Source organism: Podarcis erhardii, assembly GCF_964252035.2.
Source record: "Podarcis erhardii genome assembly, chromosome: 3".
NCBI lineage: Eukaryota > Metazoa > Chordata > Lepidosauria > Squamata > Lacertidae > Podarcis > Podarcis erhardii.
The window spans coordinates 96,568,709-96,584,846 of NC_138507.1; the positions used below are offsets into that span (position 1 = coordinate 96,568,709).

At 39.7% G+C, this 16,138-nt stretch overlaps 1 protein-coding gene across 7 annotated transcripts in view; it reads left to right on the forward strand.

Moving 5' to 3' along the window:
• The window catches only part of USH2A (usherin), a 437,539-nt gene that overhangs the window by 52,619 nt on the left and 368,782 nt on the right, over positions 1–16,138 (forward strand). For all 7 annotated transcript variants that reach the window (XR_014154517.1, XM_081854411.1, XM_081854412.1 and 4 more), the window contains 3 exons: positions 4,709–4,904; positions 7,130–7,260; positions 12,211–12,406. Coding sequence is in view for 6 of the 7 variants with exons in the window: in XM_081854411.1 (XP_081710537.1) it covers positions 4,709–4,904; positions 7,130–7,260; positions 12,211–12,406 (523 nt within the window). In the remaining variant the exon portion in view is untranslated. The remainder of the gene's footprint in view (positions 1–4,708; positions 4,905–7,129; positions 7,261–12,210; positions 12,407–16,138) is intronic.

The following is a 16,138-nucleotide window of genomic DNA, read 5'->3' on the forward strand; positions in this document are numbered from 1 at the left end:
ACTTAAAATATTGGGTGATATTTTAGTCAGTTTTCTTACTGCAATTTTGGTGGTGTTTGGTGCTAGCTAGCTTAACATTTTGCAATGTTACACTACTTCTACATTGTTGCCCCTGAACAGCATTCAAACATCTAAGAAAGGTTACTTCCAAAGTTTGAAAATTGACAGATTTGTCTCAGTGATTAAATACAATCAAAATGCTTAGGGTACATTGTTTAAATAAACCCTTTAAAGTCCCTGCATCTTTGTTCTGTCATTTTTCCACTGCTGTGGGGATAGATAATAATAGATCAGGCTCCGGAGGATTGAGTGGACAAGACCAATAGCGGGTCCAATGGTCAAGAAGGCAGTTTCTGCATGTGCTGTAGAGGGAAGTGAGAGGCAGGTGGGGCTCATCAACCTGGGAAGGCAGCCCATCTAAGAAAAGGAAAACTCTCTCTCTAAACCTCTGCTGCCTCGTGGGATATCTTCAGTAGAAGAAAAGGCTCAGACCTCCACCCTATGGAACATATTGCATAACAACTTGCACTTCTTTTACATGCACCGATATGTTAATACAGTACTTTTATAAGTAAATAAAAATAAGTTTGATGGGAAAAGTGGCAATCTGCTTCATTTTAATATTACACACACACACACACACACACACACACACACACACGATAGCGCCTTTCAGTGCTTGCTTTATCTCTTTTCTATAGTCTTGGGACAGATGATGTAGGTTTAAGAGAGAGAGAGATGAGATATACACTTGGTAGAAAGAATGATAGGTTAGACACTTTCATAAGCTTGTTTTCTTCAAATTCACTTTCACCTATGATATAGAACTTCTGAAAACTAGCTTTAAAAAACAGTAATAGCAAAATCCATCTAACATCTTCAAAGACTAACTTAACACCAGTTTAACACCAGTTTAATATTTATGCAGCAAACTGTGAGAATATTTCACCCTAACTTGATTTTTTCCCGTTTAAATGTATAGCGTACCTTGGGACAGGTTACTATGGATTTTAAAATGAAATTCCACTTTTTTGCCTTCATTCACAACAACCTAAACCAGAACATCAGAAGAAGCATATATATTCTGCATGAATGAAAATGAAATATCCTCAAATTGATTCCCCTGACTAGTTTTGACACACAGCAACGGGGTGGGTGGGAAAGCTATCTGGATGAAGCTGGAAATTTTACAAGCTGGAAAATTCTGAATAACTTTCTCAAGATGCCTGTGGTAGTGATGGGTTTGTCCATGAACTCATCCTTGGCAAACAGATTTAATTTCACAGGCCATAGATCTTAGATTTCTAAAATAATTTGTGGAAAGTATTTGTTGAAATAGCAAGGTGCTGTCTCGAATATCCTAAGACAGATGCCTAGACAACCTGGTAATACACAGAATTGTGAAGGAGCCATTGTATTATCAAAAAAAAACTTGGTTGTTATCCCACAGGAATACAATTTATTTTGCTGAGCTGATGAAAATCCATATGAGATTTTAGTTTCAAATAGCCAATTAAAATTGAAGTTGTCAGAGTTATCTCAAAAAGAGCAAGCTGGAATAGTGACAGCAAATTAAACAGGCTCCTATTTAGGTTAGTATGAAGTACGGTGACCAAGACAATTTGGTAGCTTTCTACGTTGCTGAACTAACTCTGGTTCAGTGGCTCAATGTAGAGATCCCTCTAGCTTATTTAAAATGGGTTCCTGAGGAAGAAGAGAGGGAACAGTTGTGCCCTAAGGGTGTTATTCTTCACATGGTTACTGCCTCCATGATGGAGGAAGCAATTTAAAAATCTAAATATAACATTGGCAACAACAGGAACTAATCCAATCAGTATTTCAAAATGCTGTGCAAACAAATATAAATGTTTTCACAAGACATTTAAACTGAAGCAGCAAGGTGGCTTGGTGGTCTCTCTGCTGAGGGTCTTCATGCAATCATGGCACATTACTGAGAAGGTTCTGCACTGATGGTCACAACATCAATTTTTCTGAAAATACAGGGCCTCAAGAAGATATTTCCATAGAAATATGTTCATAATGGAACTTAAAATCTGAAGGAGGCCAGTTGCTAATTTCAGTTCCTGGACTATCTGAAGACTTCTAATTGATAGCTTTGTTGACACTGTCCTCACCTCATAAAAGTCACCACTGGGAGGAGGAGAGACTTTGGTTATGCACATTAGTGCTGATTCTATGAACAACAAAATCTCAAGCTCTGGTTCAAGGATCAAGGGTTGTCTAGTCCAAGCTTTCTCTAGCCTTGAAGCTGAAGCTGGAAAGTACAGGAAGACATGGTTTAAGAATAGCAAAGCTCAATGAATAATTTGTAGAGGACAATTTATTTGAATAATTTAGCCTCCCTTTCTGAATGATGGAATGATCATTACAAGGCATTATACTTTCCTACTTGTCTGGTTTTAGCAAAGCACCAAAAGTTAGTGAATGTGACCTCTAATATAACCACAGGGACTTCTAATAGATAAATATTTCTACAGTCTTAATATTAACAGTTGTTCTGTAGATTCAAATTGGAAATTTATTTTACTGTTAATAATATTAATATTATAATCAATTTATAATTATAAGTTTCCCAGTATCTAAACTCCAACTAGACTGTTATACTAATAGTGATATACTTTGCAGCTGAAGCTTTTGTTTATAAAAGAAATCTAAACAACTAGTGTGAAATATTTTAGTGTCAATCAGTCAATATAAGTACCAATAAAACAATACAAATCATACATCCATAATATGAGGCAATATCCATGATGTAAGAGAGGTTACCAGAGATACCAGCAAACACAAATTCAGCTTGATTTCAAATTAAACATCTGAATAACCACAGCAATTTATACTGATTTTATCCAACTCATTTCCCCTGATTATTATTATTATTAGCAGCCAGTGTATAGAGAGCCACTTTTTGTGTTATAAAGCTGTTGTCATCACTCAAAAGAAAACAGATCATTGCTGCGTAGTATAGCTGCTTGCTTGTGTGAAACAAAGGTTTCAGAACGTGATCTCATGGGTTTCTCTATAAGGGCAGGCCAACAGATGAGTGATGTCTTCCACCTGAGGTAGACTACAAATACAATATCTGTCTGTGTACAGGACCTTGTTGTAGCGGCCATCCAAGGCTGCAGTGGGCATTACTTGGAAACCCAGCTCAGTACAGACATTTCTTAAGGAAGTTTGATCAGATAACTAGCTCTAAAATACTCTGTTTTCAAGAGTGAATACCAAAGGGAAGTGCTGGTTTTTGTAATCCGTTGCAGCTCCTTTCTGGATTCTGTCAGCTGACTTTAGCAGCATTGTGGCCTCCAATCTCATACAATGTAATCAGAGATTTAGGCCAAACATGCATAATGCATCTGGAACTTTCCTTGGGCAACTCCCATGCACTCTTGTGTTTCAGGCAGCAATATGATCTATGCATTAGTTCAGGAGGTGTGGATCCAGGTCAGTTTGTACCAGAATTTGCAAAGATTGAATACCTCAACCATCCTTATGGAGTTGCACAAATTGCAACACTGTGTGTATAAGTTCTACATGGAGGCACTGGGGGTGGGAAGCAAGGGCTTCCATTTGTGCAAATGGGCTTTTCCCTCTCTCTTTCTGATGTTGCACAAAATTGAATTCCACCCAACATTCATGTAATCTTTAGTTCTTCATTGACTGCAGGTTCACTTGCAGGCTTGTAGGCTCCTGTGAATGATTTACTGTATTTTTCTGTGTATAAGACTATATTATTCCCCAAATTTTTGAAGTTTAAAATAAGAAGTCATCTTATACATGGATAGTACATAGTGCATTTTCTTAATTTTGGGTTTTAAAAATATAGGGGTTGTCTTCTACATGGGGGCGTCTTATACATGGAAAAATACGGTATGTGGAGGGTGGAGAATGTCAACTCTAAATGAAGGCAAAAGGCATGCGATTCTGAAAAAAAGCCGTGATGCAGCAAGCATGGTCTGCATGTAGGAATAAGTTTCTTTGTATGGACTATGTCATCTGAAAGCACAAAAAGTGCCATATCAGAAAAAGAACCTACATCCGACTTGGAGGTTCCTGCATCATATATGATCCACAGGTTCAGATTGGTTAGTGCTTCCACCTATGACATTGTTGAACAAAGCGAGTGTGTGGTTCCAAAAATCCAATCCCTGACCAGTGATGTTGACCTAACCATCAGTTGGTATGAGAAGCACTCAGGAGTCAGGAATTTCCATGCAAAGCTTCATATGTTGTCCTCTGGATCAGAGCTAAATGCTAAAGTTGATAGATCATTTTTCTAGGGAGTGAGTACCATCAAATTCAGCCGGCTGCCTCAGGGTCTCGCTGGCTCGGTCGCCCCTGAACTCACGGCGCAGAGCCGCCTGCAGCAGAAGAGCCTGCCGCGGCGCTCCGACTGAAGGGCGGGCTCTTCCCCGGACTCTTGGCCCGTCGTCCCTGGGAGCCCGGCACCTGGGTGCCCCGCACCCCTAGTGCCTATGGGTAAGACGGCCTTGTGAGTACATATGCTTAGGGTTGCACTTGTAAATTTTGTAGGAGTGTCTTGAGTGGCGTATTGTGCATGTCTTCTTCTCTGTTGTATCTTTTTAAAAATTGCAGCTCACAACACAGAACACACAGTGACGGTATATACACTTGTACCTATGTAGACATTTTGAACCATAATCTCTTTATTATTCTCCATTTGTTCCAGTGCGATCACTGTTGGCCACTGTACAATGACAAGCCTTTTCATCCTGGAGATCAAGTTCATGCTTATAATTGCAAGCCTTGTCAATGTTACGGCCATGCAATAAGCTGTCACTACAACAGGACAATGGATTCTTTTCCTAATGAACACTATAGAGGAGGTGGCGGAGTCTGTGATAACTGTCAACATAACACTACAGGTAATTAACAGAACAGAATATATCCATGGTGGTTGGCTCTTGCAGTCATTCCAAAGCATCATTACATCTGAGGTTGAATTGTAAAGAAATTGTAAAGAAATTTCCATGCTACATATCAGACCAGGAAAATGAGACTGGTTTGTACTATCTGCATGTGTTATAGAATCAAGCAAACTTTATATAAAATAAAGTTCCATGATCACTGCAGATGGTGACAGCAGTCACGAAATTAAAAGACGCCTGCTCCTTGGGAGAAAGGCGATGGCAAACCTAGACAGCATCTTAAAAAGCAGAGACATCACCTTGCCAACAAAGGTCTGTATAGTTAAAGCCATGGTTTTCCCAGTAGTGATGTATGGAAGTGAGAGCTGGACCATAAAGAAGGCTGATCGCCAAAAAGTGATGCTTTTGAATTATGGTGCTGGAGGAGACTATTAAGAGTCCCATGGACTGCAAGAAGATCAAACGCATCCATTCTTAAGGAAATCAGCCCTGAGTGCTCACTGGAAGGACAGATCGTGAAGCTGAGGCTCCAATACTTTGGCCACCTCATGAGAAGAGAAGACTCCCTGGAAAAGACCCTGATGTTGGGAAAGATGGAGGGCACAAGGAGAAGGGGACGACAGAGGGTGAGATGCTTGGACAGTGTTCTCGAAGCTGCAAACATGAGTCTGACCAAACTGCGGGAGGCAGTGGAAGACAGGAGTGCCTGGCGTGCCCTGGTCCATGGGGTCATGAAGAGTCGGACACGACTAAACGACTAAACAACAACAAAGTTCCACATGGTTGGAAAGATGGTTGGGATATGATCACACCCCACATAAACAACACAGTGGGGGATATTCAGCTAACTAGTTGCACAAGCAGTAGCCCTTGCGAGGATTCCTGCTAGCACAATAGGGGTGTGCCATCCCCAAATCTACACTGGAGGTTTGCGGGAACTTCCAGAACAGATTTAGGGGGCACGAGGGTAGAGGGAAGTTTATTTTGCTCAAGGAACAACCTTGTGCTGATGAAACCTTAGCCTTAGCAGTATGTTTAATACAAGCCAACGTGTGTATCAGGCTGGGTGCATGATTCCCATGATGCACATTAGCACACTTTACATGTAATGTAATGCAGCAGGGAAGAGTGGTAGCTCACAGGTAGGACACATGTGATGCTTATCAAAAGTCCTGGGTTCAATCCTCAGTAGGTAGGCCTGGAAAAAAACTCCTGCCTGAAAACCTGGAGAGCTCTTGCCCATCAGGTCATGAATAAACAGGAACAAGAGCAGCTGATGGAGTGGTGCAATATCTTTATTTATTGTCCTTTTATTGTCCTACACTTCCTCCTAAAAGGGAGCTCTGCGCAGCTAACAACATAAAATAATATAACAATTTATAAACAATTTAAAACAACCATTAGTCAGCCATCATAAGACTTCATATAACTCTGGCTAGGCACCTAGCATCCATTATCATTATCAAATGTTTCAAGATCTTGTGCTTACATAAGAGCCAATGTGCCTCAGAAACTCTTTTGCCCTCACATTGAGACTGCTGTTTTAGCCAGGGAATCAACTGTACAACATAGTACCTGGTGTACCAACAGAATCTATAGTCTTTCAGGGCCATCAAGCACTGGAAACAAGTTCCCTATTGGATGCATTAGCTAATGGATATGGTTGACTGGCAAAATGTATTGTGGTTTGTCTCAAGTAGTAGCAAAGCCCAAATATTTTGAATAAAGAAGTTTAGTGGAACTCTGCCTCTCCACAACTCATGTCTGCTAAGTCATTTAGTTTTGTAATTTGCTTCACTCTAAAATGTATTAAAATAGAACATACTTGCTGAATTTCTAATTCTGCATGCTATGTTTGTGGTGGTTTTGGGACACTTCCTTTAGTACTCTTGGCTTTCCTCCTTAAGGATGGTAGGGAAAGTTGGATGTTTAAGAGTAATTTCTCTTTTTTAAGTATAGAATATATATTCATACAGAATAGCCTTATAGGAGTGTTGTGTTATGTAACAGATGGAAGTTTAATGGAGTAAAACACAGTTTGTAACAGGTTCATTGTTTCATATGCTCTGGATCACTAAATTGGCAGGTAAAGATGAAAGGTGCATTAAAATGGACGTCCTGAAAATTATAGAATTCCCTCAAAGGAATAGTCTTTAATTTTGAATTATACAGCTAATTTTAATGAATTGGAAGCCATAATGCATAACCTTTCCTTCATGCAGGAAGAAATTGTGAGCTGTGCAAAGATTTCTTTTATCGGTATGTAGATGCAGATCTCTCATCCGTGGATATTTGCAATCCTTGCAAATGCGACATAGCAGGCACCAAAAACAGTAGCCACCAATGCAATAAGGTAGGTGGGTTTAACCTAGAATGTCACCCTATATTCCCAATATTCAGGCTATGAGTACCATTGCATATGTAGCGAAAACAACACCCATGGACAAGAGGGAGGTGTCAGCAGGCTTGGGGAGCCTTGGAAATTGAGAAGTACAAAAAACATTTATGAAAAATGAGGGTAGGGGAGCCCAAACCCATCCAAATAAGGACGAAACATTCCATCTATCAAAGATGCTTTAGCTGAGATTCCTGCATTGCAGGGGGTTGGACTACATGACAACTACATTCCAACTCTTAAGATTCTATGATTTGGCATGAAATGCTGACTGGTTGGGTGTGGGTGAAAACTGGAGATCGAATAGAGTGGTTGGAATAGAGTGGTTTTCTTGCAGGTACAACAAATCATACTTGTTATTACTGGCAGCTGTTGGCACTAATGTGACTTACAATAATTCATGGGATAGATAACATTTAAAGTTTTTAAAAAGAAAGGAATCCTTTCCCAAAATAGTGGCAGATTCACATAGGACTTATGAAATTATTTTGTGATTCTGCTATCTGGATCACCATATCTCCAAAGACTGAAGAAGTATGATAATTATGAAAAACAATTTGTAAAATGCCTTAATATACTATAAGAACACTGTTTTTTAAAAAAAGAAAATCCACTTAAGTAGCCACACCACCTTCTCACTTGCTAAATAGTTGCCTTTGGAAACTTTCAGCAGACACAGAGCAGTTCACACGTGCAGACTGGCTGCCTTCATTTCTCAAATTTTTGCTTTCTGTGGATATGGGATTATGTGAAGAACTGTTAGACAATAATGCCAGGCTAAGGATGAGTTGGAGAGCTGACACACACAAATGACCACAAATTTGTTACTTTATTTACAAGAGAAAATTTATCTTAAAAAGCCAAAACGGTACCAATTATTTTAAGTCACTGCTTTCATTTGCAAGCAAAAACATATAGTGCAGTAATAAATCCATTTCTTTCAAAAGAGCAGGAAAATGTGTAGAAAATCCTGCCTTTGGCTGAGAGCTGGATCAGTCCAAACCCAATTCCCTTATTGTATTCTTGCCTGACACTAAACTTTCTTCATTGGTGCAATGATGAAAAATCCTTTTATCCAGTAACGTTTTGTGGCTTTTTCTGTCATTTCATGTTTGTTTTTATGCTCACTGGGGACATTCTTTTATTGGTAGCTTTGATCCTTCAAGAGGCTCTGTGAGCACAGCAAGATTTGATATCTTCTACCTGTGAAGAGCTCATTGCTAGCTTGGGGTTTAGGCTGGCAAAAAGAAATGTGAAATCCTAGAGCCCTGTACTTATTAAAACAGTGACAATAGTCTAAAGCAGAGGGTCTGATTTTCTGCCTCTAATAATGATACATTTTTGGCCAATAGCACAACTCCAGAAACAATTTGAAAGTCGCATGATATGGTAAGAATGGGGAAGAGAGGGGAGGGGAGAATTTAAATGCCAATTTTGAGATTTCTTGTTTCAAGTGGCAGTTTTTCAGTGCTGACAGCAATTTAATGGTAAGCCGTTCTGCTTCAAGGTGGCAAACTAGGGTGTTTTGTTTTTGGATGGCCAGAAATTTAGCGATGGCTAAGACTGAGAAATGAGTCGAAAATCAAGATAATATAAAAAAGAAAATAAGGAAAAATGGGTTGAACTGTACAGCTCAATAAGGCATCAATAGACTGCTGCAAAAAGAGCAAGGTAGAACAAAATGATTAAGAGGCATTAAAAAATAGATTAATAAGGCTGGAGAGTATGGGCTGAAATGAATTACATGAAATAGAAAGGCATTATTGAAGGGAGTGTTTCCAGGTCTGACCCAAGGAAGATGGAATCATAAGGAATAAGGCCTTGGCTCATGAAAATTAATTGTCACGTCACAAGGATAATTTTCAAGGAAATGTGTTAAAAATGGGCCACAATACACTTTCTCTGCATAATTTACCATTCCCAGCAGTTTATCAATGCTTTCCTATACAGAACCAGTTATCTGTCATTTAGCCTAAACGAAGATGCAGGATTCTGGAAGAGAACAATCACAAGTTCTTATCCTGTGGATTGGGGGGGGGGGACACCCCACCCCATAAAAGTTGGTTTAGAGGAGGAAGTGGTTCTTTTGCGGTGGCAAAACTTCCTTGATGACATTGTCTTCTTTTTAAGGCACAATCTAGAAAAGAGTGCAATTCTATGTTGTACATATCACACAATTCCAGATCAAGGAATAGCATTAAAATACAATAAAACAGTATTTCAAAATGCAACTTAATATAAAATCAAACAATATGCTAACCACATAACTACTCCAGCCAAATAAGGGGCATCATTTTAGCCAAATGCTCGGACAAATAGTTGCATTTTTAGTGGGTGCCAAAAGTCAATTAGTGTAGATGCTTATTGCATTGAAGAGGGGTGCATTTCGGAGGTGGAATGCCACTGTTGGAACTGCTGTCTCAAGAACTGTCATGTACATGGGTGTAGCCGGGGGCGGGGGGCAAAGAGGGGCAGCTGCCCACCCCAAATCAATAAAATTAAATAAAAATACATAGCAGATTGAGATTCTGCTCCCCGCCCCAACAAAAGGCCTGCCCCACCTACAAAAATCCTGGCTATGTTCATGGCCATGTACCGTATCTGAGAAAGAACAGTGCCATAGTGAGAAGGGCACCCATTTGCACATTCCTTGGGCCGCTCCTCTGCTGCTCTGGGCAGCCCAGTGATGTTCGCAGACTTCTCTGGGCACCTTGATGGAGGAATCTGATGCTGGCCTGGGTCATCACAGCAGTCAGCCGGCTGCACTATTAGAAATGTGAGTGAAGTGTTCAGTGGGGCTCGGATGGAAGAAAGACAGAGGGAGTGGGTGAGAGTTGCAGGAGGAGGAAAAAGGAGAGAAAAGGGAGGGAGGGAGGGAGGGAGGGAGGGAGGACGCAGAAGGGAAAGCAGCAAGTGGTGGGAGCGCGGGAGGCAGAGGACGAGAGGTGATGAAAAGCAAACTCTGAGTTTCTAGTCCATGGTCTCTCCCATCTTTGGAGGCATACAGCTCTTTGGCAAGGAGGCAAGGGGGACTAGGTGCACCTCTGTATATCACAGACACTGTGAAGTAAATATAAAGTACAGAGATAATATTTAATGCTAGCTAGCCACCCATATCTAACTCTATCAGTTGTTGTGCTGGACTTTCTTGTGGGTAAGGTGACTTCTTCACTGGGGGCAGACTGGATTTTTTGTGTTGGACTGTGTATCATAAGCCTCATTTTTCAGGTCTGGAACCGAAGAGGAGTACTTCTGCTACTAGAAAGTATCTCATGTTGTGACCTAGCAGAAGAGCATTGCTCGAGAAAAGCAAATTATATAAACAAGCTTATGTACTATGCACCAGAGTTCATTTACTGCTGATTTTCTTGGTGTTTCTCATAACGCCACCCCCGATACATTATGTCACTGCACTGTAAAAAGTATTTTCCCACCTTGCACAACATTCATGGAACATAACTAACAAAAAGCTGCTCTGTTATTTTCACTTCCCAGTAGGGGTGTTCCTCTCCAATTATACAAGCCTTCCTTCATAATATTGTAAGAAGCTGTAAGATGATTCAGCTGGGCATTAAAATGATTTATACTTCAACAAACTCTCACTGGCCTCATTTTTGCTTCATTGTTTTTGATTGTTTGTTTGTTTAACATATTTATAGCCCACTTTGTAAGGAAACTTTCTTCACAAAATGCACATAAAAATAGAGTCAATAAAGCTTAATAATCTAATATTATTAAAAGCTAGAATAGAAGTAACAAATAACTTAGCAAATGCCTAAACATAGAAAACCGAAACTTTGTTGACAGGTATCACTGTCACTACTACTACAGGGAGTGATCTTTGCATAATACATTTCAAATAAAGGTGTCTTGAAAACAGTGTGCATGTAAAGAGCTGGAATCACTGGGCACACACCACTGCCATCCCCCTGAACCACCTGGCTCTGATCCTTTCTATTGTCTCTTCTGGGCAACCTTCCAGGGCCATATGCCAGTGGTGGGCCACTATCTACTGTACAAAGGTGAAATTATTATTCTTTGCCCCACCCACTTTCTGCTCTTGACTCCAAAAAGTAGAGTGGGTGGGGCAAAGAATAATAACCTCACCTTTGTACAGTAGATCACTGTCTACTCACACCCTTCCTTCTAACCTCCAAAATGCATTGTCATAGTTCAAGGATGTGTTCTAGTCTATTAAAAACACCCAAGGCGTGTGTGAAGCAGGGGCAGTGAGAGGGGTGGCCTGGGGAGAGAGGGTGCATCTGGGAAGAGTTCAACGGGCCAGGTAGAGAGGCCTGGAGGGAGACATTAGGCCTAAGGTTTCCCAACTCTGATTAAAGCAGTGACAAATGTAAGCAGCCCCTTGACTTTGCATTTGCATTTTCCTTCCAGCCAGGGGTGTGGGTGGGGTTTAAAGGGTGAAAACATGCAAATGGGCAGTGGTGAAGAGAAGTGAAATCAGAAATCAGGGTCTGACCAAACCTGGAGCTGGAACTCCTTGAAAGCAGAAAGCCTGTTTAGTATTTTGTGGTTCTGTGTGCTTGGTGGTGATTTTGCATGCTTTGTGTCCAGTTTCTGTTTGATACTAGATCCATTCATATTCATCAATGTTCTCCTCCTCCTCCTCCTCCTCCACCTCTTCTTCTTCTTCTTCATTCTTCTTCTTCTTCTTCTTCTTCTTCTTCTTCTTCTTCTTCTTCAGTTTCTATGGTTTCTATGGTTTTATTTTATGGTGAGTTAACTGCTAGTGAATAAACTATGGAGGACTATTTTGTCCCTGTTCCCACTTAAATATTGTCCAACCTGCCAACCCACCCATGTTGCTAATGAGTGTTTATCAGCGTGGGGGGGGGGGGGGGAAAGATAAGTTCATCATTCCTCAACATTTTTCTTTTTGTATCTTTTTAGATTGGAGGTCAGTGTAATTGTAAGAGACATGTGTCTGGCAGACAGTGCAATCAGTGCCAGGATGGATTCTACAATCTACAGCAGTCAGACCCTGATGGCTGCAGCCCCTGTAACTGCAATACCTCTGGGACAGTCAATGGAGATATTACCTGTCACCAAAATTCAGGCCAGTGCAAGTGTAAAGAAAATGTTATTGGTAGGTGCAAGGCAATAATCTACAGTCAGATATCTTTCTTTTGTCTACAAATTAGAAATAAAAAACATGCGCTGAATCTTTTCATTCTTTCTTTTTTAAAACCATCAGGTGAAATGTATTCTTTTTCATGAGAAATAACGGAAAACTGACTAAATAATATGCAGTTGCGTATTTATTTATCCTACCCAATTACAGCTCAAAGCAAAGTATAATCAGCTCCTTGGGTTATTCTACATTTAGTAGGTTTTAGTAGTTACAGGAGCACCTACCACTTTGTAATAATAAAGGACAGAAATAATATAATTTGCTTACTGCTGCCACAAATGATTCTTTCAGGAAAACAGCACTTTTTGCATGATGCTATAAACTTAATGAGTTTTAAGCAAAATAGTTTCTATGTCAGTTTCCTTAACAGACAAAAATAAATGGATTTTTCTCCTCAAAAATATTCTGCCCTACAGGGTCCTTTGTGATAAATCTTTTCATTCCCCCCCCCCATTATAATTCTTTGAACTGTTCCTATGAAATGCAAAATGTCAACATAATTCTACAGATCTTACACATTGCTAGGGTTAGTTATCAAGGGCCACATAATTTTAATTTTGTAATTCAATGCCAAGTTGATTATAATAAACTACTACCTTCAGTGTTATTTATCATTTTTTTAACAAGACGTGCTTTTTTGTTTGCTATTCCCACAGGTATTTTCCAGAAATTAGATTTGATTATAGCAATTTATTACTTCCAGCATATTTGAGGGGAGCCACATCTATGTAAGGACAAAATTTATCAAACACCCAAAATATACAGTGCATATAATACACTTTGAAATGTTGATGTATGAGAATATTATGCAAGGAAAATTTCTTGATGAAAGGAACTCTGAGTCGTAACTGTACATGCCCCAGACATGTGGTTTTAAAATAATGTTTTGTATTTTAGTATCTATTTATACACCATTTCATTGCAGAAATAACTGTGCCATGTATTGATGCTAAATGTGTTTAAGTGTAAAAAAAAGCTTTCCCGTTATTAAGACCTATTTTATTGAGAAATCCTATGGGCAAACATGGTTAACTACTCTTTAATTTCATTGATTCCCAGGGGACTTGTGCAATTTATGGATAATCAACAGCATCAAGTGATAAAGCTTATTCTGGACCTAACCGCTCTAGGCTGCAGGTTGTGGGTTGCATGTTTGACTCTTCACCCCCCCCCCCAAGCTTTCATGCAATTGCTTTTTTCTGTGTGAAGAGAAAGTAACAATTCCTTATAATCTCCCGTGGAATGTGTTGGATCCAATGAATGGTGCCTTCCATTCATGGAACTGACCAAAATTCAGCAAAGGATTCCCACCATACATTGGTTTCACTGAGTGCTGTGGCATAATTAGTCAAATGTAGAGTTATAAAATTTCCTGGAAACCAGGGTTGGGTAGAGATGGAGGAGACATTATTATCAGGGAAAAAATGATTTTTTGGGGTGGGTGGGGATGTGAAATATATGCAATACTTTCTTGTAGACTCTAATCTTCCTTTATTATTTCAAGAACAGGTACATCATCTACGACTTTGTTAGCACAAGACAAAAGACACCCACAGTGATAGGGGAAAGGTTAAGAAAACAAGCATCTCTGTCATGTAATTAGGGAGTAGTGATATAGTTGGATGTTCAGTCACACTTCATAATACCATTGAGCAGTTCAACCTTATTTTGTTATTCACGTGGTGATCTCATATTAGGTAAAATTACCCTTATTTTTAAATTATATCCTGTTTCTCAGTAAATAATATATCACTGAAAATGATAGGAGACGTTAAGTTTGTCTACTCAGACTAAGTGTGTATAGCTACTGATTTGGTATGTGCACTTTGAGTACCAGTACTTTGAGAGCCAGTGTGGTGTAGTAGTTAAGAGTGAACCGGGTTCGCGTCTCCGCTCCTCCACATGCAGCTGCTGGGTGACCTTGGACCAGTCACACTTCTCTGAAGTCTCTCAGCCCCACTTACCTCACAGAGTGTTTGTTGTGGGGGAGGAAGGGAAAGGAGATTGTTAGCTGCTTTGAGATTCCTTAGGGTAGTGATAAAGCAGGATATCAAATCCAAACTACTCTTCTTCTTCTTCTTCCTCTTCTTCTTCTTCTTCTTCTTCTTCTTCTTCTTCTTCTTCTTCTTCTTCTTCTACCATACACTTTGTGTGCTAATTTATTCCTTAATCTTTATGTCTTTGACTGAATATTTTCAAATATTCATTGGTTTCTTTTGCTTGATGCAGAAGATGGAGGAATCTAGTAGCGATGGCAGGGTGGGCCGGCAGCACTTACCTGACCTCCTGGCAGCAGAGGCGCTGCTTCATACTGGGAAGGAAAGAGGTGGCAGGGATGTTAGTGCAACATAGATAGAGCCATTATGGTGCTCCTGCCAGTGTGTTTGCACCAAACCTCCCCACCACCTTTGTCCTCCCACTTACTACTATCCAATACTGGAGGAATTTGAAAAAAAACAGGAATTAGAGGCTATACTGGACCTTGGCACCATGTTGCAAGATCTGTACTCAGGCAGACTCCCAGATTCCACTCTTGTTTCAGGAAACCATGAAAGTATTTGGTAATCTGAAACATTGAAACTTTTTGGTCATAGTCAGCTGGTCAGGGAAACCAGTGCTAAACCTCATGATTTGCATGCAGAAAGTCTTATATTAAAATAATCATTGGTATCTTCAGGTAGGGCTGAGGAAAGCGCCTTTCTGAAACCTTGGAGAGCTGCTGTCAGTTTGCTACTGTTCTAGATGGACCTGGGGTCTGGTTTGGTATAATGTTGCTTCCTAGATGTCTTAAAGTGTAGTATTGAGTACCCCAACCAAAAGCCACAGACGTTATTGTTAGTACTACTTTTGAGCTGAGTAGTTGATTGCAGCAGCATGAGTCAGCTACAGAACAATACTACAGTACTTGAAAATGTTGAAAGTGGTTAACTCATTCTGGAAGAAAAGCTCTGGAAAATAGTTTTTATTTCTTTCCATTTCCACCCAACTTTCAGTTTTCCCACTTCAGACTGTAGACGTGCACTTTATTAACAGGAGTGAAGATGGATTCTAGCAGAGGCATTGTATTCTAATTCAGATATGTACATTTTATTCCTTCATCAGGGAAGGCTGATCCAAAGCTCTTGGACAAGTGGGGATTCCTTATTTACTTCCATAGAAGGTGAAACCTCATGCTTGCATCATCTGTATATACTATATAATAGCGCTTCCCAAATACCCATATAATGAGAACTGGGGTGTCATTTTACTACTGAACAAAATAGCGATACTGAAATGCTATGTATTCAGCATGTGCAGCTATTTAAATATATGTGCTGACTTTCAAAAACAACAACAATTGGATATACTAGTAACCTTAGAGTCCATTGTCATTGTGCCTGTTTAAACAAGCTTGATAACAGAAAATGTAAGTAAGTGCTGCAATGTTATGGAGCATGAGCTGTTAGAGTTAGCACAACTGTTAAATCTTACTAATGATCCTATCACTGGTAAAATACATTAGCACCAATAATTTTATTAAAGTAGGTCATTCATCTAGAATAAAAAAGGGAGAAGAATGTGAATTAAATGCCAAGCATGCTAACTCCCCTGTACTTGTTAACATTGAATGTGATGCCCTGTAGGCCTTTCTCAGTATCGTTAGGAATAGATTACCTGTCAGGAATATGTATGGCATATTCAAATAAG